General features: G+C 39.5%; 1 protein-coding gene across 7 annotated transcripts in view; it reads right to left on the bottom strand.

Moving 5' to 3' along the window:
- Positions 1 to 621: 621 nt before the first annotated feature.
- The window catches only part of BTBD3 (BTB domain containing 3), a 38,990-nt gene continuing 14,209 nt past the window's right edge, over positions 622 to 25,402 (bottom strand). For 4 of the 7 annotated variants that reach the window (XM_060123284.1, XM_060123278.1, XM_060123279.1 and 1 more), the window contains 4 exons: positions 8,882 to 9,167; positions 8,305 to 8,395; positions 7,618 to 7,736; positions 622 to 4,607 (listed from right to left, as the gene is read on the bottom strand). In XM_060123284.1, coding sequence (XP_059979267.1) covers positions 3,575 to 4,607; positions 7,618 to 7,736; positions 8,305 to 8,395; positions 8,882 to 9,024 — 1,386 coding nt within the window. In that variant the 5' untranslated portion in view covers positions 9,025 to 9,167 and the 3' untranslated portion in view covers positions 622 to 3,574. Of the gene's footprint in view, positions 4,608 to 7,617; positions 7,737 to 8,304; positions 8,396 to 8,881; positions 9,168 to 19,630; positions 19,672 to 25,402 lie in introns of all 7 variants that reach the window. The other 3 variants (XM_060123281.1, XM_060123282.1, XM_060123283.1) reach the window with 2 other exon arrangements.

The following is a 25,402-nucleotide window of genomic DNA, read 5'->3' as shown; positions in this document are numbered from 1 at the left end:
AAAGTAACAGAAAGCTGTAGTAAAGCAAAAAACATATGTACGTGTGTGTGTAATTATACGAGTGTGTGTGTGTATATGTACTTGATATAGGGAAATATAATGGAAAACAGTTGAGGACTTAAAAATTATATTCACGATTGTCATATGACATTTATCTTTTTTATTCCTAGACGTAAGCAATTATAACAAAGCAGGAATAAGCAGCAGCACTGGTCACATCTAAAGCTAGATGTGATCTGGTATCAATAGCCCAGAGTACCGGGAGATCTACTAGACATTTGAGCAGCTCTACCCAGAATGCCAGCCAACCACAAACTCCATTCCTGGAATATAAATGTATCCATTCACTCCCTCTCATCAACTTCATTCACTCCCTCTCATCAACTTAACAGTCAGGCTTTCCACAATGCAACTGATTAACATATTCATTGTTCTTTTATGCTTTTGCCTCAGATTTTTACTTCTTTAGGGATCAAGGATATGTGAATAACTCAGCAAACAAATGCTCCTGAAAAATCCATCTCTGTAAAATATAAGTGGAACCAAAAGTGCCAGAATGAGTTTGTTGTTTTTTTTTTTACTATTTCAAGGGACCTACAAAAATGCTAAGGAAAACAAATCTATGAACCAGTTTTATTTTATTTTCACTTAACATGATTATATACATTCATGTGTCTAACAAGATCTGCACTGTTACATTAAAAATACAGTACAATAACATTCAACATGAGGTACTTCATATTTATATATTTTTCCTTCATAAATAATGCTGTAAGCTACTGAATTCAAGCACTCTGATGCACAAGTGGCTAGTGTCTTGAATTAGCGAGCTTATTTAAACACCTTAAAAAAAAGACGGTTCAGTGCAACAGTTATGTAGAAATTAGACCATTTACTTAAATACTATATTAAGATATGCTTAAAGAATGTTACATTAGAACTGCTAGCCTAGCTCCCCTTATCCCCAGGATATAAACAATGACAAAGACTGCCAGGTACATTGGGAAAAGTATCTATAGGGCGTTGTTCAATAAAGTTGCATTTATAAACTACAGTTGCCCGCCTTGTCAGAACAATGGTTTCTAGTTTTAAAAGCTACAAAATTTGAGATTACCAAAGAAAATAAAGCAAGCACATTAGCCTTAATTCCATGTCACTGAAAATGCAGAAGGGAGAATAGGATTTAAAAGATAAAATTTTCTTGTTTTAAATACAACTTTCAAATTTAACCCACAGATCTTGGCACCAGCCAATCAGATGATGGATGGGTTTTGTTTTTTTTCTTTTTCAGGTGATAGCAATTAATATAAAATTAAGTTCTTCCACACCTAGTGCACAGGATCTCACGTGGCTCTCACCCAGCGGTTCCCCAGCCTCTGGAGGGCAGCTACTAACAGGAGCACTGACCATGGGTGTTACTGAATGAACAATCTTCACTCTAAGGTTATCACACCCATCGCCAACAACCTGATATGATGAAATTAGTGCTAAATAAAGTTTCTTCTCCTCTGGCTTAAAAATTAGTGCCTTCCAATTAGGTATATAGTCTACCAATTTGCAAAGTAACTATGAGTTACCGAAATGTTTAACCATAATTTATAAATAAAACCCTTTGTAGAAGTATTTTTTAAATTGAAAACGTGCCTTTATTTCATAGTTTGCCAAAACTACTGTCATCTTGCTAATAAGAAATAATTGTTAGATAATTTTGGAAAGTTGTCCTGGGAATACTCATCTATAATCACCGTAATAGCTTTTGATCATCTACGCTAACAGACATAGGTAATGGTAAAGGTGATTAAAACATTTCCCATAATCCAGTGTTCTCCTCCATCAGGGAAGCCAGCCGAAGCGACAAGCCCATGTCTACAGGGGGAGAAGTGGCCCAGAAGCACAGGCAGTCACTCACTGGGGCCCGGCTGGGGCCGGCAGGGGGACCATTTCTGTCCCAGCCCTCACCGACCGGCAGGGAGGAGGCAGTTCCTGAGCTGGCACGCGCCTGAGCGCGCACGGGCACCCACGCACACACCCGCCCCAGGACTGACCCCTGCTCCAGAGCCAGCTTCGGGCTCACAGAGCAGGAGGAGGAGGCGGCCAGCGACCACACTCTGGGTGGCGGGGAAGCCATCTCAGGATCACGCTGGGCAGAAAAGCTGCCCAGAAACACATGGATACTTCAACTGGGAGTGAACACAGTGGACACCACCAGGGTCACAGGCACTAAGCCAGCACAAGCCTTCGCTGAAGGAGAATGTTTTGATGAGCTTTTCCCTCCTTTGTTTACATTATCCGTGGACAAATAAGAGAGCTGGATGTGATGCTGAGGCAGTGAATATTAGGTATCACCAAGTCTATCGCTCTAGACCATTTTCTAAAAACCCTGCAGGCATATATTGGCACTTTAAGATGGCCAGAGGCCAGATTCTAGCAGTCCAGGAACAGGACAGAATTATAATTAACTAAGAAGATACAATGTGGTCAAAGTAGATCCGGTGAAATACATTACAGATTAAGAAAAAAAAAAATCAATGAATAAAATATCTCATTACATTAACATGTGGTGCTACAAAACTAATTGTTATTCCATTCATCTAAAGAATTGTTTGGTCCTCTTTTCATGGGAAAAAGGGAATAGGAATTCTATACAGTACAACTTTTGAAAACCAGCAAATGGCAGGGATCAGAAGCTAAGCAGGGAAAAGGGTCTGACTTTTTCAAACTCTGTATTATAATTTGCCATCAATTAAACTATCTGTCGTATGGGACTTTTTTAGGCTTCCTTTTAAAACCATTTTAGTTTAAATTAATAGGCCTGCAACTTTTTCCTAATGACAATAAAATTTTATAATTTAGTTACTTCTAAAAGAAGTCTCTGTACTGCAATAGTCTGTCTTCTAAACTAAAAGAATATAAATCTGTCTGTAGCAAAAGTCATGACCTAAAACTTCCAATTTCTTACTTTACATTGACACTTTGCAGTTTAAAACTTAACAATCTTATGAATTTAGGATTTAAGAAAAAGCAATGCCCAAAAGTAAAATATTTAAAAGGAAATAAAATAAGAAGGTAAAGTGACTACTGTCTACTTTCTTAATTATTAATTACCAAGCAAAACGTCTTTCAAAATTGTACACTGAGGTTTATCTGTTTTTTGGGAAGTGAAGGGTTCTGTTTAAAAATAATTCTTGTTATTGTTATTTTAGACTATTTATTCCTATTTAAAATAAAGCCCAAAAGGGAATTTGAGGTGATCTGAAAATTGTCCTAAGAGGGACAAAACTGGGAGGTCAGTGGGGCAGTTGGAAAAGAACTCAAAATCTCCCCAGATGTATAGATCCAACTCTAAGAACCACAAGCCTTGATGAGAACTTGGCTCTTTTAGGCATAGAGTTAAAAGCTGAATGCTGCATTTTTGCCTGTACATAATTAAAAGGTTGAAAGAAATCAGAACCTGCCTACAGCTCCGTTCATTACAAACTACCTGCGCTGATTGCATATCTGCAGCTGAGCTAAGCATCAAGCAGGCAGGAGTGTGGTGTGCACCTCAGAGCCTGCACTGCTCCGGGAAGCATGCTCAAGCGTAGAATATAAGTTCGGGGATCTGACCCCCCTGCACCCCAGTGCCGTTGGTGCTGTCCGACGAGCACTGGAACTGGACAGTGACTTTGCCACATTGAACTTCTGTCATGCCTTCCTGTCCAAAGTAGCTGAGCTCATTGCCGTCCAGGATCACGCTGGCCGTGTAGAAGGTGTCTGGCTCAATCTGCACCGGGTACTCGAACCACACGGGGAAGGTGTTGCTGGAGCCGTCTGAGAAGTACTTGCTCAAGTTCTGCCCCAGGACGACACCCTGCCGCTTGAGTTCGATCTTGGCACTGTACTCGGCTGAGCCGCAGCTGGAGCCGTACAGCCCGAAGCCCGCGATGAACACCCTCTTGTCGACGGCGAACTGGATGCTGTCGCAGCGGCCCCGGTAGCGCCACTGGTTGCTCCGGTAGGCGCACGACTGGAAACGGTGGCAGCGCTGCGGGACGAGGCCCTTGCGGGCTTTGCTCACGAACTGCAGCTCGGGCTTCTTGGCCGCGGTGTACCAAAGGAAGATGTCGTTCGTCTCGTTCAGAGTTAAGACTCCAGACTGTGCAGCACCGTTTGCAAAATCGTCCAGGGCCATGGTCGGGATGCGGATCAAGTAAAGCGCCTTCCCGAGGACCTTGCGCTTGTTTTCAATGCTCAAAGCCAGATCTTGCCGCTGGCATTCCACTTCAGCCCAGTTGAGAGCTGCCTCGAAAACCACAATTTCTTTGGCATTCAGAGTTTCCCTGCGGAGGATACTTTCTAGTGTCTGGAAGTCAATATCACAGAACCCCTCAGACTTGAGAGCGAGCTCGGCCTGGGCGTCGATCACCTCCCAGCACCGCTGGGTCAGGTCCGGTTCCTCAAACAGGCAGCTCTGGGACAGGAGGACACAGGCGTTCTTGGCGCTCAGGCTGGTCTCCAGGAAATTGACGCAGGCCCGGGCGAGGTGAGGGACGATGTACTTTTTGGCAGCATAAAGAGTGGCCAAGACTGTGTCAGCAGCCAAGTCAATTTCATCACAATAGATGTATCTGCAAGAAACAGCGCTGCATGTAAACGGAATTTTCACAAAAATGAGCGTGTCCAGTGAGAAAAGATGTAACTACTTTCAAGTTAGTTCCAAGAAAATCTTATGTAACAGTTATTACAAACATGATTAGACATTAAAACAACATCTGAAATACATTCATAAGTTATTAATATTTCAACTTAGTAGAAAGTTTGTATAATTAAAGACATTAACTTCATGTAACCATTCTAGCCTCTATTTTAAAGCTACAAAATATAGAAGATACTAGAACATTCAAGAAAGGGCTGAAATCAAAAATAGTGAATATGAGGAAAAAATATAGCAAAATTCTATTATATATACTATACTATATTTAGTTAAAAATAACCCCTATATGTTTTAGGAGAAATATATGTATGTAGACTTACTTAAAAATTTTTCTGCAAATTCAGATGGAAACAAGTATCTTTAATATCAATACTGTAATGTCAGCAATGATTGCATCTTGACGCTTTTATATAAGAATGACTTGGATTTTCCTTAAACACAAAACAAAACCTGATCTTAAGATATTTTTCAAGTAGTTCCAAGTTCAATAGATTTTTAAATATGGGCTCCAATGCTATCTTCCGGTTAACTTTACATAGAATCCAACGCAGGCTTTGTATCTGGCTTTTTTTTTTAAACTCTAAATTCTTTCTTCTCCCCCACACATTCCTTCCACCTTCAGAATTAAAGAATACATTATTTCCAGATACAGTTAATTAAAAAACAAAGTTAAGAAAGTCTAAGTATGCACTATTTGTGTGCTTCTGTGAAGTGTCCCCATTTCAGGAGATAAGACACTTCTTATTGTTTTGGGGGACAGTGTCAGTCTCCCAAGATGCTATGTAAAGATAGAAATCATCTGCTTCTTTTAGATGCTGTGGCTGACTAAGAGATAGTAATAACTGCACATGAGTAAAAAATACATACTAATAACATAATTAAAAAATGTTTCTAGCTACTTGCTGTGACATTTTCCTTACTGAAACACATATAACAGGAAATAAGCAATAGCTTCTGTAACAAAGTACAAAAATATAAGGATGGCAATGAGAAAAATGACCACAATCATGAATGGAACCTGAATTTTTTCTCCCAGGAAGCCCTTACTCTTTTCTGATAGACTAAGCCAGCCACTGGCAAGATGGCAAGACTGCTCGACTAAATACCTGCAGCACCAGGACCATGGGGAGGATTCTGCAGCACGGTCAGCACTTTGTAGCTCTTACCCTAGAACTGGCAAATGAGCAGTCTTCCCTTTTTCTTGACAGCCCCCTTTCCAGTAGTACTGGCTACTCACCCACAATGCAGGGGTGAGAAAAACCTGGCCTTCACTATCCCAGGCAACTGCACTGTGCTGATCAAGCCCAGCATGACAGTAAATGGCACCTGCTACATTTCTGATTCTTACCACTTTACGTGGACTGCTCATATAATTTTAAAAAGCTGTATCAAGATATATTCTAGGCAACACATTTATAAGAAAAGATGCCTGTCAAATGATGAATCAAATGGCTTAGGTGAAACGGAATTTTCTGACTCGTACTCGGGTTTCCTAATTATGTACATATATCTGCGGCAACACAACAGTCTACTTGACTACAGTGATGACAAAATGCCGAACTAGTGTCAGCATTCTCCTCTGCAACAGAAATAATGTCAAATATACAAAGCTAACTTCACTGGGGAAAAAAACAACACACAAAAATCGCTACAGGTAAAACTGAGTTCTGTATGTATATCTCTAAAACATTACCAAGGTCACAAAGTGTCTGTTCGTTAAAAGTAGTGGATTAGTTTATGTTTTGGTACTTCACGTGCTCACTTGCCTTTAATTTCCCTATCTCCCACTATGAAAGTTCTAGAGAGCAACAAATGGATTTCAAAACTATACTACACATAAAGAATTAAACACTGTAAAGTTCTGGAACTAACTATAATACTTATTTTTCAGTAGGCAGAAGACAATATATATCAGCATTTTAAATGTTTGTGGGATTACTGTCCAACTTGTTGAGCCAATGAATAATTTTTTTCAACAAACATTGTAATTTATTCCAGTGACTCAAAATCCCCACAGCAGCAGGTAACCTTGAACTCTGGTACACTTTGGTGTGCTAGAATAAGAATCAAGAAAAATCACCTAAACATTACTTAGAATAATCGCTGGACCCTAACCACACAGTAGACTATCTCACTGTCCAGCACCAACACAGGTCACAGAAGTGGATTCTAGTTATCTGGTCAACATTTACTGGATTCTGCAAAAGACCCAGGAGAGAGAAAACTATTTTTTAAATAAATTTATATCTTATAACTTTACATTTCTGTATGACCAATTTAAGTTTTTCTGAACATATCCATATACATCTATAGAAAATTATTCATCTTTCAAAAATTTCTCCTCTACTACAAAATGCAAATGTCTCTTATCCTTGAGAAATAGCATCTGACTTCATGTGACAGCATGTGTACGTATGTGTGCATCAAGATCAGACAATTTCAACAGATAATAAGTTTTATAATTGCTGATAGGAGACAATAACTCCTAGAAAACTTAAAAACCTCCTAACTGGTAGTATTTAAATAATGTATATAATTTCTGGAATTGTGAAGCAAAAATATAATTTATGTCTTTTTAAAGACTTCTTCGCACACAATACTTTCAGAGAGAACATGCTCCATTAGATAACACACCAGAAAGTTCTTTTTCTTTAATTATAAGTCATTAAAAATGAAATCACTATACATGCCACTTGCCCCCAAATTCCATGTCAAGGTGTGATTGTAAACGCCTGCTTCATTCCACATGCTCCCCATGAAAGATGCACAGGAGTTTTCATCAAAAACACTTACAAGGTAAGCAGCACCCACTTTCTTCATCAGTCTCTCTTTTCTATTACCTGGAAGTTATACTTAACTGTGAAGCCATAAGAGCACAAAAACAGCATAAACAAACTCTTTCCAAACATACGCAAGATGCTTACTTCAGCATAGCGAGAAAAGCAGCAGGGTCGACATCTGGTATACGGATTTCATCTTTGTCCTCGGCAAGTTCTCCGTAAAACATTGCATGGAAAACAGAGCTCCCAACAGCTAAAACATACTGTGGAGAAAGGGAAATCTTATTTCATGCACTAAACTGAAAACATTTTCAGCAAATCAATCCAGAAAAACAACTCTAAGCAATCAGCTTTAGTGGACACAGAGCACCTAACACCTGCTCTACTGACAAAGCCAAGGTACAGTGGATCTGGCCATGAAAGCAAAAGACAGAAGTTCACGCAAACCAGTCTCTATGCTGCTAATTATCAAGGCTTTAACAGGCTGATGCTCAAGTTCCCTCATTATAAAATAAATAAAATAAAAGCTTATCTAACAGATTTCTCGGAGAAGGGTAAACATATGACTTTCCTAACCTATCACAACAACTTCCTATGACTGTAGAGTTAAGAGGGCATGTTTTTGTGTGAGACATAAAGCAGGGTAAAAGGAAACAAAGAAAAAAAATTAAGCGTGGCCAAGGCCCTCTGGAGACACTGCGCTTTCTCTGTGATCGGGTGAAACACGCACTGCCTGCCATTGGCAAGCTGCCCACCCCAAGTTCCAGGCTCACGGAGAGGGTCCCTCTTTGTAAATCTCAGTACTAAACGAGTAATGCATCTGTTGCTTACTTTGTGTCCTGGCAACCGCTGAGTCCCACCTGGTGGCCCAACCACAAAATGTACATCTGCCATCAAATCATTATTGAACATCACTGCATTTCTGTAAACAGAGGCAATTCATTAATTCACAGCGTTTTAACACCCCCTCCCCAACATACAAAACCCACAAAAGATTCACAAGCTAAACAACAGTTTAATAACTTCAGGGTAAAGCTACAAATAAAGGTTCCAACTATACAACTGCGTCTGTAATCACTGCAAACACATGGAAGTAACTGAAGTTTTAAAAAAAAAAAAGTTATCCAAACTTTTCTTTAGACTTAAGGACAAATAAAAGGTTTCTATCTTCTATAACCCACAGACACAACCCTGTCACCTAAATGTTACAGCTTACAAAAACATTTTTATCTAAGAGGAAAACAGCTGTACTATTCTGGAAAAGATACAAGGCAGTTTTCCATTACCAATAAAGCTTCTGGGAAAAGAGGAAACACAGATTTATGTTAAAATACATTACACGTTGTGCAAAAGCAGAAACTTCAACACAGGAAAACTTTTAAAGTAAATATGCTGGCCCGGCACTTACCTCTCTCTAATGGTGGGATAAAGACCCTGCCAATTCGGGGCCGGAATAAGGTTGTTGTTACTGAGATTCTGCTGGTGGTACTGCTGGACAGTGGTGCTGCTGGAGTTGGCTGGTTTTTTTCGGGGGAATATATCAGCAGCCATCTTCTTCTTCTTTTTAGTCTTCAAGGTAATTATTTCATAACAAACTGGAGGCAACTTGCTGCTGCTGCTGCTGCTACTGCTGCTGCTGCTACTGCTGGGATTTGTTTTCTTCGAGCTTTTCTTGGACCTGTTCTTTACCGTCTCTGGAAGCATCAAGAAGAAGGTGAGACATTTCATGTTCTTTTCCTTGTCATCTACCATGAGTACAGTAGGTCTCTCTTTATAGCCAGATATTCCAAATCGGTGTGAGCATCAAGGAAAAGAGGCTAGCACGAGCTAAGATGAGAGCAGAGACCAGCAAGCTGATATTTTGCTTCTTTTCTCAGCCGGGCAAGGTGACCTTTTTACTATGTTGAATTAGAAACTGGCTTTAAGTTTTATCCAGTACTGGGTCTGTTAAATACATCCCCATCATGATTCCTGTTTCTCTTATTTGCTCATAAAAATAACCCAGTTTCCTAGATCACCTGAAAATGCTACACTGCGCGAAGGTGACAGGCAGAGAGCCGTAGCACTTGTTTTCTGAATTAGGTTAGCAAGATGTGCTGGAGCCGCGTGAGTCTGTTCGGCCGGCTGAAGTTGTGTGGTGAATGGATCGGAGGAGAGTAGGTATTACAGCCCTGCAGATGGAGTCAGACAGCCAGTGCTCGGAGCCAATAGCTGAAGTCACCAGTCATGATTGGACCAAGCAAAACAGTGACACCTATTGTAGTGTGCATAGTTCTGATATTAAAGGAACAGCAGTTGCATTCTCTTGGCTACTATATTATTGTACATTTAAATAAGATAAACAACCTATGAGATATATTTGAAAACAGGAAGAGAAGAGTTTATGTCCACAGATTTTTCTTCAGTAGATGTGCATTTTTATTTCCCCAGTTAAACAAGCAGGGACTGATATCTACTGTTTCTAGTAAAATCTTTATCCCGGCAGCATTCTAGTACTTCAAACAAAATCTTCCATTCTACCAGCTAAAAGGGATTATTAATAGCAAAACCATATTAACACACATTTATTACAGCTTAATGGGAAGGAATGAAATTTTTCTTTTTCCTTTTTTAGTCTCTTTGAATGCAAGTTATAGTCTAGTACAAATAAGAGATGAGGTCATGTGTTCATTTTACCCCCCAGTGTTTTCTAGCTCCTATAATGATCTTTGACAGGAGTCCCAGATCACAAAATACTGTTAATTAGACTAAAATGATACCAGTAGGTTTAGCTGCACTGAAACATAAGACACATTCTGGATGTAAAAATAAGATTCAAATGAGATAAATCTGGTAATCAGTGTTTAAAGGTTGTAATTCACTAAAAATATGTGAAATGGGGCCCTGTTCAGGACTTCAAAAAAATTCAACCTAAATGTTATGGTTACATTTAGCCTCATCACAGTTTTAAAGAATGTAATTCACAAATTCTAACACAAAACCAATAATAAGGCTACCCAAAATGATACATGCTGCACAGTTAAGATGCAAACAGGTTCTCTCGGCTTTGAATCAGAACAGTACTAACTACTACATGGTTTTTATAGATGTGAATCCTCCAACGTTTCTAGCTTTGCTGAGTAAGGAAAAACCAAAACACCTGCTGCAGGTTCCACACATGCACATACATTGCTAGGGGGGCCTAATGAGGAGAATGAAGCACTATCACTCCTACTGGCTTGAAGGGCGGCAGCCACGTGCTGCCCCCACCTGATGCACCTTCATGACCACAGCCCTGCTTGCTGCACCACATCCATCTGAATAATGAGTTCCTGAGAGCGAGGGCCCAACAAATGGGAGCTTTGGTTGCTGTTATAACCGACAATCTACTAAAGATAACACAACTAAAATCAGACTTTAAATCCCTGGGACCTGGAATCACTAAACTGAACCAAGGAATATCCTCTTTATTGTTATCATTATTATTCTTAAACCTGTTTACAAAGCCACTGCAGGACAGACTGTGTGCAAAGAGAACCATGGTCTTTAGCACAGGTTGTTCACCCCCATTTCGTACAAACCCTGAAGTGCCACGTATTTACTACAAGCACCGTATTCCCAGTCATAGGGCTAACACACACACACACACACACACACACACACTTCCAGTTGCCTGCAGACACACTTCACCACACAATGTGTGTGCGTGTGTGAGAAACAGAGAGAAAGAAACACATGGAGAAAGGCACAAAGAGGAAACAAGTGAGTTCCTATTAGAGCTAACTTTTCAGAATATGATTAAAACCAAAGGATTTCTCTCCTGCTCAAGTGCTACTGAACTTCCTGACCATCACCATCCTAGGAAAGTCCCCAGGACAGGGAGCTCCTTTTGACTGGGATTAATTCCCTGTGTACTTCTAACAAACCTAGTAGCTGGCTCCTTCAGGTCAGAAGTAATCAATTAGAATGGAAGGGAAATGAAGGGTTTTGAGACAGACTTACCAGCAGCTGGAAAGCCAAAACAGACAAAAAGCATTAAAGACAGACACAATAACTTAGAAGTTTTGTGGTTTTTATTCATTTTGCATATAGTTCAACACCCTTTACCAGAAGCCTCCAAAAAACACTGCTCTTATACCGCTAGAATAAAGGAAAAAGTGCATGTAATAGTTTAAGAAAGAAAATTATATAATATTTTAGAAAATGTTCTTTATAAAATTAAGTTTCAGTTATTTAGAAAATTAAGTTTTGTGGAGAAGCTTGGAAATATTTATTAAACTGGAATCACCTAGAACAGTGCTGCAAAGAGGGGCCTTGTCCTTATTCATGGATGTGAGGACCGATGAGCACGGCTGTTTTAAAGACTTTTTTTTTTTTTTTGCGGTACGCGGGCCTCTCACTGTTGTGGCCTCTCCCGTTGCGGAGCACAGGCTCCGAACGCGCAGGCTCAGCGGCCATGGCTCACGGGCCCAGCCGCTCCGCGGCACGTGGGATCCTCCCGGACCGGGGCACGAACCCGTGTCCCCCGCATCGGCAGGCGGACTCCCAACCACTGCGCCACCAGGGAAGCCCTAAAGACATGTTTTTAACTACAAAAAATAATCCAGTTTTCTAAAAACAAGAAAGATATTTTAATTTTTGTAGCCAATTTGGAAAGGCATGAAAATGCGAATAAAATCAAGACAATGAAAAGCTTACTGAGAGCCACCGTTTCTTCCCACGATAATAAGACAGTTAATATAAGGTCCCTGCTACTGCACGTGTGGTCGAAGGAGCAGCAGCAGCACCTCCTGGGAGCCTGTTAGAACCCATGGCCTCAGCCAGACTCTGCATCAGGATCTGTATTTTAACAAAACTCTCCAAGTAATCTATATTACGTTCAAGTTTGAGAAAACCTCATACACATGACTAAGGGAATGTTACAAGGTCTTCCCAATGTTCCGGTATCAACATCTGGAGCCGCGTTTCACATTCAAGTGAATGGACCAATAATTAAAAATAATTTAATTTTGAACCTTCATGTCTTGTTCTGAAATTCTGATCAGCCCCTAAGTGTCAAATTCTATGATTCAGATGTGTAGACAGCCAACTGAGAGGTCCCCAAATATTTTTCAATTTTTAGGAAAAGAAGCTCAAGCCCAAATTATTTTAAAGGGCAGTGACAGAGACAATTAGTGGGAAAAATAAAGGATTAAAAAATGCCAAGTGTGAAACAGATAAACCACCTAATATTTTAAAATAATCTACTTCAAATTCTATTTCAAAAAATTAGCACTGTGGTACAGCACAATTAGCGATCAAATAGTCTAGTTCAGTCCTGGCTCAGCCACTAAAAATTAAAGAGCTGTGTGTGTGTGTTGGGAGGGGGAGGGAGGGAGAGTGTCGGAACACATCATTTAGCCTTTAAAGCGCCTACACAATGAAGAGGTTCATCCAGAATTGATGAATGTTTCTCAAACTTTACCCTCAATCCACAGTAAGAAATCCATTTTGTATTCAGACCCGGTACTAACACCCACAAACACATATATCTATATACAAATGGAAAGAAGGTCACAAAACAAAACTTATGCTTAGCATGTTATGAAACACTCTGGTATTTTCTGTTTTATTCTTTTCTTTTAATGTTGGTTTTGGTACAGTCCATTGATTTCATGACCACAGTTTAAGTAACACTGGTCTAGATTATTTCCAAGGACTTTTAAGGCTTAACATCCTAGGGTTCTTTCCTATCAGGAATTTGGACTAGGGGCCACTAGACAAGGAAGAAGGCAAGGCTGCATCAACTTAATGGAGCCCATGAAACAAACCCCTCAAATCACATGCAAAATTGGGAGTCTGCATTTATTTTTCTGGAAAGAGAAGCCATATCTGTCTTTCAGAGTAATTCATGATGCAGAACATAATAAAATGTTATGGAAATCGCACATTAATTTGAATAGTCAAAATATTCATTGTATCATTTTATTTTCTGCTTTCATTTCTATAGTCTATCTCATTAAACACAAATTATGGCTTCTTTCCCCCCCTTGAAATTAAATATAAATAGTTAAAATCCCATCTATTGAATCTGTAACCCATAAACATCACCCACTGGGTTGAAGGATAAAGAATACCAGTCTGGTATCTACTGTCAAATTTCACGTCTAAAATTTCTTTCTGGCTAGCATACCACTTGTTCCTACACGTCCTGAATTTTAAAGCTGTTATGAGACATGGTTAATTTGCCCTATTAAAGTAAATAACTAGGTGAAGTCAAGAAGCCCATCAATCTTTTATGAAAGTATTCTCAAAATACAAACATGCTGATCATGCAGTGTATTAGGTGTCGGGCATGCAATGGTGAGCAAGATTGGGAACCAAGCTTAAAAGGTTAGCGAATAGCAGTGCATTTCAGATAATTTTATAACTGCCGGAAAGTTCAATCACCTTTATCTCTTCCCATTCAATTCCCCATAATAATAAAATTATGAACAAAATTAAGCTCACTTAGATCAAATCATCCTTTTCACCACTGGAAGGTTTGCCAGACATCCGGTCTTTATTTGGTATTACAGAATCTTGTTTATTCAGTTTGGGGACTTGAGTAAGGTTTGGAACTAAAAGGGACTATAGAAATCATTTAATGCAACTCTGTCCCACAGATAAGGTAACTAGGGGTCCAGAAGATTACGGGATTTGTGAAAAGTCCACAGTTAGGTTGTGGGGCAATGTCCAGACTAGAGCGCAGATTTCCTGACTGCTTGCTTAATTGTGTCTGTTCCACTCGCTCTAGTTTTCACCCACAGTAATTACCCCACAATCTTATGTAATGCTTTATCTTCATATTTCTAATCTACTTCAAAAGAAAAACACACGTCCGAATTTACAGATATGAAAACCATGAACATATATATACTCTGTACCCTGCAGGAAGCAACTGCTAGAAGAATGGGAGGACACTTTCTGGGAAGAAATGGAGAGGAACTGTAACAGGAAGGAACACAGGAGCGCAGCAGCCATGAGGAAGCCACTCAAAACCAGAAGAGGCTCTCCAGTAAAATGAAAATTAGAAAGCCAGCCATTCATGGTTAATACCAACAAATGCGATGTCAACAACTAACAATGCTGGCAACCCTTGTTTAACTTGCTCCAACCTTGCACTCCTTGTCTGGACTTGTATTTGGTTTACTACAAGACACCTAAACAGCTACAGGGTGGACACCTCCAGAACCTAACAGAGGAGAGTAATATAACCTGATAAATTATGACGGAAGAGTGTTTTGGTTTTGCTTATCTTTCTCTTCAGTACTGAGCAAAAGTTATGTTTTGATTTGGGAGGTATAAAACATAAGTGACAAAATGGTGGCAATCCCTAAAGATAGCAACAGTTGCTGGAAAACAGACTATATGCATGTTAAATTTGGAAACAAATACAGTCAAGCGCTGGCAGCACCGTATAGTGGGAAAAAAAAGAGCCAATAACTAGCGAACCTAGGGTTAGTTACTTAGAATCTGTAAACCTCATTCTACTCATCTGCCAAATGGGGTGATTCTACCTAGCTCATCCCTTTCAGGTTTCTCCTGAAGGCAAGATTACATGTTTGTGAAAGCACTTTGATAGAAGTTGAAAACACTCTGCAAAGGTAAACTTCCACTATTAGTAACAATTGTACCCAAAGCAGGAAATATTTGTGATACAATTTTCCAAAACACAAAAACCCAAAGATTCATCTGGCTCCCTGCCCTCCTAATCTTCCTGGCTTACAGCTACTGACATTTCATCCATCTGCAGGCTTGCTCCAGCCCCACCAAGCAGGCTCCGGTTTGCTGGGGCTCTTGTTCAGATTTTGCAGGTGAGGTTCAATAATCAAGATCTCTGTTGTGCATTGTGATCAGGTCCCACACAATGCCCAGGTGTGCACCTGGAACCCACATTCCAGGCTGGGTGTCCACTGGACTTCGAGACCACCTGTTGGTGGATACCCAGCTGTACCCACCTCCTGAGAGAGCCCAAAGTGGCAATTAGTCCAGAGCCACCCAGCAATGTCTACATTAGCAGCTCAATTTGGCCTCTCAACAATGACCCAATTTGAATTCTAGCACCAAGGGTGATGATAACTAAGACAAACACTTGAGCAAGGCATGCCTCTGTGTGGCTGGAGGGATGAGGCTCATGGGCTGTTTCACTAAGTCATTTCCTATTCACCACACAAAGTTCCAGTTAACCTTAAAATTGTACATTAAATTTGGAAAAAATGCCCAAAGGTAGAATGTGACAATTCTTTGAAGGCAGGAACAACGATTCTTTTAAAATTTCATGTAGCAGTTAACATGATATTTGATGATTATAGCTATGTCTATGGGTACCTTGTTTGGACTATTAAACAACTCAGCTAAATGCCGTATCATTCTTTATCATATGTTAAACGAGGTGATCTTGAGAGGAACATATAAAATATATCATATGAGATACTCTAATGATAGGTATTTAAAAAAATACTATAAATTCTTTCGTAAAGTTTAAGATCCTTTAGTAAACAAGATAATCAATTGCTGATTTTTATATACTGAGTGATCTCATGTTGTTTCCTTGTGTGTGAAAGTTGTTGGCTATACAATATCTCTTATCGTTTCCAATTCTAGATTTCTAGAATTAAAGAATCTGTATAATGTTTGTTAGAAATAATGATTTATTTAATATAATTTTCTTTATATCTTAATATTATGAGTATAACCAAAACCCAACTAAAACTCTATGTATGTATATATAGACATGTGCCACATTTAATTGGTTATAAGATTCCTTTTTCTCCCCCACTGCAACATTTTAACATCTCTGAAATTGGGCTGAATCTTACAATTGATGGCATTTTATGAGTATAACTTCAGGCTCCTCCCCTTTCTTATTGGTACATAAAATAAAGGCATACCTTACAACTGATGGCACCTTACAATCAGTGAAATAAGGTAAAATATATATAATTCAACAGAAAAAAAGGGCTCTCTTCTTTAGGTTGGTTAATTATTCCCCTAACCAGGCAAGATGCCGGCTCAGAATTCTGGCTGAACTACATTAGAATAATTGAGCTTTCATCAACCAGTCATTTGATAAAGTATATAATCACAATTCTCAATTGAGACTGCTACTATGACAACCGATGATATGGTAAAAAGTCTACATGGAAATTCCAAAATGAGAATTTCCATTGCCAGGACTGGTAAGAGTTTCAGCATTAATACAATGCATTTCTACTAAATTCTCATGGCACACAACTATACATGTACTTAAAACTCCATAATAGAAGCCTATTAACTGGGTAATATTTGCTAAAGATATTTTATCAATTAATCAATCAAAGATTTATTAACCTACAACAATGTGATACATAGTAAACCTGGAGCTAAATGACTCCTTTGAAATTATTAATAATTTTCAAACAAATAGAATCAATATTAAAATATTAGTTTTAAGAGGGAGAAATATTATTATCATATTACAATGATCCCATTATATGTATGACTTTCTCCTAGGCACTTGAAAACAATTTATCCAAAGATAAATAAACAATTTATCCAATTGTTTATTGGATAAACAATTTATCCAAAACAATTTATCCAATTTATCCAAAGTAAAACCAGGCCTTAGGAGGTCTCTTCTGAGAAGGCCCGAAGGGGGGCTGTTCTGACCCAACAGGGGACATTAAACCTATTGGAAATTCTGGAAAGAAGGACTCTGCCTGACCACAGCTGTGGCTTTTTCCAGGTCGGCTGTTGGCTTTAGTTGACAGAGGAGGAAAATATGTTTTAGTCAAATAAAAAATATTTTTCATAGATATTTTTTACTTTGCCTAGTATATTTTTTTCTGATATTAGGAAGATAATAACCAAACTCATCTCTACACTCAGATCATTAAAATCCAAAGGCCCTCTTCACTTACGTACTTAACCAAAGAATGTCTGGCTTTATTTGATAAAGCCACACTTTTCCAATGAGCACATGGAACAGGAAGAAAAAATCCTGACAACCTTCAAACCAACCTTCAAACCATTCTATATCAGTCCTGTTTATTAACAGGGTAGATGTAACACACCAACTTCCCCAACATCTATAACTTAGTGAAAAAGCTCTGCAAGATAAAACAAGATTCCCAAACATAAGTCACTTCACTGTGCGTTTGCCCTCAGTCACTCAGGGGCACTTAGAAATGAGCACTGCTCTCCTCTCCCTCAACATAGTACAGCCCCCCAAAACACCTGAGGGAATGATATACATTATCTTACACTAAAAAATTTTATCACTGTAAAATCAGTAGGATAGTTTTGTTAAAGGCGAGGCGAGAGAAAACAAAAACCAAAAAGCTTTAATTTCCTATTTTAGCAAAGTCACATAGAAAAGACAAGTTACCAATTTTGTGTTTTGACTATCACCATACACGTATCCACAAGAGCCTTAGTTAATTACTATTTAATGAAACGCCTTCCTTCATTTTTACAATGTATGTGACTAGAATGAAATATAGTTATTTTAAGCAAACAATACAAGATCTAAAAATAAGAGATCTGCTATACTGAGAGAAACTGTGCTACAGGAAAACACAAACACATCTGAAATTACCAGGCATCTTCAAACCCAATTTTTAATATATCCTTTCTAGAGTAGAGACCACCAAATGAAAATGAAAAAAGCACATACATTTCTAAACTGAGTCACAAAAACATGTTCTAACAAAAAATCCAAGTAGAATTAGAAGCCCGTGATGGAGGGTTATTATAGAAACCAGCTTCTGGCAAAAACTCAAAGTAAAATCTGTTTTAAGTCCAAATAAAAAAATATGTTTTACGCTACTTTTAATTAGCTTTAAAGTCTACAATTCCCCATGATTGTTGTGAAGGACACAATATAAAGGCACACTGTACTGTAAACGCTGGCATAACCTTAACTATGTCAACACCAAGTAACATTCAGAGACGACCACCATTTGCTGCAGGAAATAATTATTTGGCACCAATAAAGTACCCCTTGTTGCTTCTATCTCTCATGCTGTTCTAACCAGAATAAAAGTTGAGGGGTTTCTATACAGAGTTTCATTGCATGTGTCAGAACTAAGAAAATGAGGTACTTTAAACAAAAATTCAATTCTAATAATATATTTAGCAAGTTTTCTTTTTGTTTGTTTTTTTAATTAAGAGCTACTATAGAAGTAGGTCAGTACAACTGCCCGGAGGTATAGTATAAAATTTAGTTGCTCATAAAATAATGCTCAAGTAAGTTTCATTTAGAAAGTCAAGACTATTCGTGAAAATATGTTCTCAAATTTGGGTTTCCCCAATCTCTGCATCACACGACAATAGGTAGACAGTATTTACATGTGTACCTAAGTAAAATGAGTAGATTAAAAGCATTCGAGTCAAAAATATATCTTCGAAAAGTGGCCACTCAACTATTAGTGCTCCAAATTTTTTAAGTAACACTCAGAGAAGCAACGGTTTTACCACAGTCAAGAACTGCCTAGACTCATACAAGATCCATGGTATTGATGATGACTGGAACCAAACCAATGAAGAGTTGACAGTCTCTGAAAAGGGTGATCAAAATTAAAGGAGTCAGGTCTCTGCATAAGCATTTTACTAGCCAGCTGTAGGGATGCCATGATCCACTGAGAGTTCAGTACAGGAGACCTGGTTGATGTCAGTATTTGTTTAATGTAATACTCTCTCATAAAATTTAAAATATGGCATAAAAAGGAAATGAAAAGGGGTATTTATTAAGTGGCATGTGGCCAAGTTTTTAAAATTAATTAATTCATTTATTTTTGGCTGCGTCAGGTCTTCATTGCTGCACGCGGGCTTTCTCTAGTTGTGGCGAGCGGGGGCTACTCTTCGTTGCAGTGCATGGGCTTCTCATTTTGGTGGCTTCTCTTGTTGTGGAGCACGGGCTCTAGGAGTGCGGCTTTCAGTAGTTGTGGCTCGCGCTCTAGAGCGCAGGCTCAGTAGTTGTGGCACACGGGCTTAGTTGCTCCGAGACATGTGGGATCTTCCCAGGCCAGGGCTCGTACTCGTGTCTCCTGCATTGGCAGGCAGATTCTTAACCACTCGGTACCACTGTACCGAGTCCCAGCATGTGGCCAAGTCTTAACCAACTACTCTGTGCTGCTCTTCCTAAAGAGGTTACCATGTGAAAGGAGGATGGTCTCACCTGTTGCTTCAGCATGCTAGGAGTGCAGACCAAGCATCTATCTAGAAAAAAAAAGAAGAAATTCTGTCTCATCTTTCTCAGCGAGAGGAAGCCACACAGTTTGCAGTGCATTCTGGATCTCCATGACCTGACTCCAAGCCCTGTGATTTGTACTCCTCATTCACTCACTTTGCAAACGAGACTATTCCTGAACTGAAATGAGCCCACTGCCTCCCGCCATCCTCCCTGCCCTCTCTTCCTTACAGCCCACCTGTCAGAAGCCTACCCATCCTTCACAATGCAGTCCACAGACACCTCTACAAGGCAGGTTTCCCAGCCTCTCCACGCTGCACTTTCCCACATTTCATCCTGCCTTAGGCAGTCTGACTAGGTGAGTTCTCCAAGGGCCTCATCTCCATGCCTCCCAACAAGAGATAAAAGCACCACACTCACACCTGGCTTACAATCATTCTGTAACAGGAACGATCAAGTCCAGCACTTACAAGTCCATCTAGAACCTTAGATTGCATTGTGGAGTGCAACTGGTCCTGGGCTAACATGATCTGAAACCGAGGGCTGTCAAGTTTCCAGCTGTCCGAGATGCAGGTTTACACGAGATACAGTGGTAAAGAACTGAGACATCTGTGAACTGCGTCCTGAGGCTTCCCGAACATGTCTAAGCACAAACGTGGTTTTATAACATTGCATCCATCTAGCATCTAGTCCAACTGAAAATACTAAAGCACGACTTAAAGCAAGTCCCCGTAGGTGCTCAGAGCAAGGCTTCGCTTCATTAGTCTAAAATTTAATAGATATTCGCATAGTCAGAGAGAAGTATGGGCTAATGAGGAGCAAGACTCAGTTACCCAGGACAAAGCTGCCTTTATCAACTGGCCTCAATTCATGGCCTGGCGTATTTATTTATAGCACCAGTAGCGAATTTTAGTGATTTAATGAACTAGAAAGGATAATAAATTCTCAGCAATTCACTTGAAAGGAGGAAAGCAGTCATATGAATAATCTTAAAAAATGGATAATTAAGAAGACTTTTATGTGTGGCTTTGAAACGTGTTTCGTCTGTACTTAACGCTGAATGCAAGAATTTCTACTACATTAGACACACCCAATCTTCAAACAAAGTAATAAAACAGGCCTGTGTGTTCAGGACTGAGTATATGAATAGTCTAGAAACTCACCCCTACCCTGCAAACAAACCACACTGCTAGAGATGGGCAATGTCACATTTCAGACTACTGCAGGGCACAAGCACAAGCAGAAAAATGCACTTCTTAACACGTGTCTGTCTCGGTGAAACACTTTACTAAGAAAAACTGGAGTGTTAAGTAATCACATGTTTTATTTTTCTTCCCCCAAAATAAAGAATTCTCAACTTCGGTCTATATATCATCTTACATTATTGGAGTAAGCATAAATGGAAATGGTCATATCAATAGTGGAGGAGCTGAATACCCTAGCCATGGCTGCAAAGTCTCTTGCTGGGTTGGTGTGTTTATGAAAGGAAACTTACCAGCAGCAATGATTTTTAAAATCATTAGTAGCGTTGATAATGTAAACAAACTGTTAAAATGTAATGGCTTGAATTGTGTGTTGGCAAAAAATATAGCTTAAATTTCTAAATAACTGATTCAACTGGTTATAAAAGCACATTTTTTGGAAGGTGGGATGGAGTAAACACACTGTTTTGCGCCTGTTGGTTAAAGTTTGTGTGTCTTACTGTGTTAAGTATTTTAAGCAATTCTGAACTGCACTGGTTCAGAAGGTACTTGAAGTAGATGCAGTGGCTGAGGCCCTCTGAAACCTCTCTGTGACATCTGGCAGTGGCGATACATCACCAAAAGCCATCACAGGAGGAGCCATCTGCTCCCAACAGAAAAGGGAGCCTTAAACAGATAAGGACTGGTCCACAGTCAGGCTCTGTGACTCTTGCCTTTTCACAACTGAAGCTGCTGGTTCCTAAGCCTGGGCAGTCACTCCAGTGGACCCTAAGCAGCCAAAGTGAACAGCACTGAAGGACCTGTCAAGGGGCCTTGCCTTACCTATGCCTCCCCACCCACACCTGGGGTGGGGGGTGGGGGGCTGGGGGATTTAGGAACAGTGATGAAACAGCTTGTGTGAACAGATTAGCTACTGTGCATTCCTTTGCCATAATCCATATATTATTTCATTGGGGAATCTCTGTAAGATGCAGTAGTAAAAACTGTTGATTTTATCAAATCTCAGCCCTTGAGTATACATTTTCTTAATATTCTATGTGATGAAATGGGAAGTATGCTTAAAGCATTTCTGGTGAAACTGAAATAGAATGGTTGCCTTGAGAAAAAAAATACTTGTGCAAATGTTTGTGTGAGAGCTGAACCAGCCATTTTTTTCATGGAACACCACTGCACTTGAGAAAATATGCAAAGTATGCTTATTCACACTTAGGTATTTAGCAGACATTTTCTCAAAAATGAATGAAATGAGCCTGTCACTTCAAGGAAAAGTGACTATTTATTGCCAATGAAAAAGCAAAAGTTAGAATTTTAGAAATCTTGATTATTGCCACCATGAGCTTGATAGCTTCCCAAGCTATCAAGACTTCTTAAAGACTGTTTCTGATTAACACAGGTGACATCAGGTAAATGTAATTTTTTATATTGTATAATAAAACATGTCAACATTTTAAAGATCTGCATAACTCAGTGAACCAATGTTTTCTAATAACAATGCTATTACATTACAGAATCATGCATGTTGGTAAAAGGTCCATTCAAAGTACAAGACAGATCAATGGATTTTAGTATAAAAGGAATACAAAAAGTTCACTGATGGTTTTAGATTCCACATAGCAATCAACCTTTAAGAAATTACCATTCAAGTTTTGCTGAAGTTATCACAGAATATCCACCATTATCTGAAAAGACTATTAAAATACTCCTTCCTTTTCCAGCTATATGTGTGAGGCCAGATTTTCTTCCTAAGCTTCAATCAAAACATTTATTTTTTAAACAAGTAAGTGAATATTAATTTTTTTTCTGTTTTCACTTCTATTCCAGTAAATATTAATAGAGATAACCCCTATAAACAAAAGCTCTTTGGGTTTCTTAAAATATTCAAGAGTATAAGAGTCCTGAGGTCAAAAAGTATAGGAACCACTGATGCCTCACCTGGCATCATAAGGAGTTTGGATTTTATTGTAAGTATGATTGTGGTAAGCTACTAAACGTTTTCAAAGAAGATCCTTTAAAAAAAAAAACTGTAAGTGATCAGGGCCAGGTTTTTACACATACCTGCTTTTTGGTTCTACTCTACTAGAAAATAATAATTAATTCTCAGAGCATAATTCTCAACCATTTTTTTGCACATTAGATAGAATGGAGGACATGAGAAAATGACAATCTCTGACACAAAAAAATTAACAGCAGTTGGGGCTTCCCTGGTGGCACAAGTGGTTACAAATCCACTGGCCAATGCAGGGCCACGCAGGTTCGAGCCCTGGTCCAGGAAGATCCCACGTGCCGTGGAGCAACTAAGCCCGTGTGCCACAACTACTGAGCCTGCGCTCTAGAGCCTGTGCGCCACAACTACTGAGCCCACGTGCCACAACTACTGAAGCCCGTATGCCTAGAGCCCATGCTCTGCAACAGGAGAAGCCACTGCAATGAGAAGCCCATGCACTGCAATGAAGAGTAGCCCCCGCTCGCTGCAACCAGAGAAAACCCGTGCACAGCAACAAAGACCCGACACAACCAAAAATAAACAAATTAATTAATTAATTTTAAAAAATACTTAAAAAAAATTAACAGCAGTCAAGGAGCTAATATTCTATTTGTTCTATTACATTGTTTGGCACCTTAGCTTTACCCCAACCTCAGAAAATTCAAATACAAGGTACAAGATATATCAATTGACACCTTCTTTGAAGATCTTAAGAGAAAAATTTAAATGAACTTTGAGTAGACAACTGTCTCTAGCTTCATATAAACTAGCAAGAAAGAAGCAAGTTTCTCTCTCTGATAGTTTGCTCTCTGCTATAGGAAAATGAGAAGTAGCAACTTCTGCAAGGTAAGCACAGCTGCCAACATTTAAGAGAATTTGTTATTCACTTTTTTCCTTCATTTAGAGACACACATTAGACAGAAACTGCCTCCCCCTCCAACACACCATTTTAATATCTTCCTATATACTATTTCTATATAGTACAGTATTTGATATTATGTAATATCAAAATATTCTTCTATAATAAGTAATTGAAAACAGTGTGTTGGAAATAAAGTTTAGGTTAGGACTTTGAAGAAGTCCAGACAAAGGAAATACAGCAGTGATTTTTCATTTAAAAATTGCTTAAAAAATATATATATATATATATATATATTTATTTATTTTTGGCTGTGTTGGGTCTCTGTTGTTGCCTCCGGGCTTTCTCTAGTTGCGGTGAGTGGGGCCTCCTCTTCGTTGCAGTGTGCAGGCTTCTCATTTTGGTAGATTCTCTTGTTGCGGAGCATGGGCTCTAGGCACACGGGCTTCAGTAGTTGGGGCACATGGGCTTAGCACTTGTGGCTTGCAGGTTCTAGAGCACAGGCTCAGCAGCTGTGGCACAAGGGCTTAGCTGCTCCGCGGCATGTGGGATCTTCCCAGACCAGGGCTCAAATCTGTGTCCCCTGCATTGGCAGGTGGATTCTTAACCACTGCACCACCAGGGAAGCCCTAAAAATTGCCTTTTCTTAAAAAGCTGGTGTTCAAACACTTCCTCAGCTTCATTCTTGAAACGATTTTAGAGGCTGTGCATGTTAGTAGGATTGTGATCCTCCTAGTTACCTTACATTCAGTAATTATATATTATTATAGAAAGACTGTAAAATCAAAATACTGGTTGATCTGACCTCAAGCATCTGATTTTCCTATAACCCAACCCAAACACCATTAGGTATCGACATCCCTAACAAACACCCACCTGGTTGAGCACAACACTGGCTGGTGACGATTTTGAGAATGTGTTGGGAGCTGTATACTAGCCCAGAGTTCAGGATTGATTTTGGCATTTTGAGGAGTCTTTCATGGCAGTGACAGGAGAAAGGAGATAATAAAGTAACCCAGAATGTCAGGTAAGCATGGGCTGATCCCGTAAGTCCCAAAGAAATACTTGTTGAATAGTGTTAAATTAACTAGAAAATCTATTAATTCCTGTAAAGATATTCTACAGCATTTACTGAAATATGTGCTGAAATCCTTCGGGGGAGGGGTGGGGAGTCTGCAGAGAGACTGGTAGGGAGTGGGAGTGACTGCCCTTCCTGTTCCAGCAGCCGGGCCAGCTTCTAGCTCCTACTCACCTCATCTCCTGAGGCTACAGGAGGGATGAGGGAAGAAACCAGGAACAGGGAGGGAGCACTCTGGGATGCACCCCTGCCTGGGTGGGTGTCTTACACGGGGGTGGGGGCAAGGGATATGCAAAAGAGGAAGCAACAGCTAGAACAGCGGGTTTGGCATCTGAACCTGCATCTGGAGCGGGAGGTGCTTCTGGGCCCCTTCTCATATTTTTAATGTGGACAGTAAGATTATTTTAAGAAGAGAGGCCTGCTGAACTCTAGTTAAGAATTTTATCATTTTCTAGACTTCCTAGGAATGTAAGTGATTCCCCAGTAAGCCCCCCAAAACACATCTAAATGCAGTTTGACTATTACACTTGACTTGCCACTACACGTCCCATGAACAAAGGTATGAAAATAGGTGGCGGTCTAGATGTGAGCCCCGTCTTTCCAGAGACCTACAGTGTAATGCCTGAAGGCCAAACTC

This window comes from Lagenorhynchus albirostris, chromosome 15 (genome assembly GCF_949774975.1).
Source record: "Lagenorhynchus albirostris chromosome 15, mLagAlb1.1, whole genome shotgun sequence".
Taxonomy (NCBI): Eukaryota; Metazoa; Chordata; class Mammalia; order Artiodactyla; family Delphinidae; genus Lagenorhynchus; species Lagenorhynchus albirostris.
Note: the sequence above shows the minus strand (reverse complement) of the source record. Positions and strands in the feature narration are given on the sequence as shown.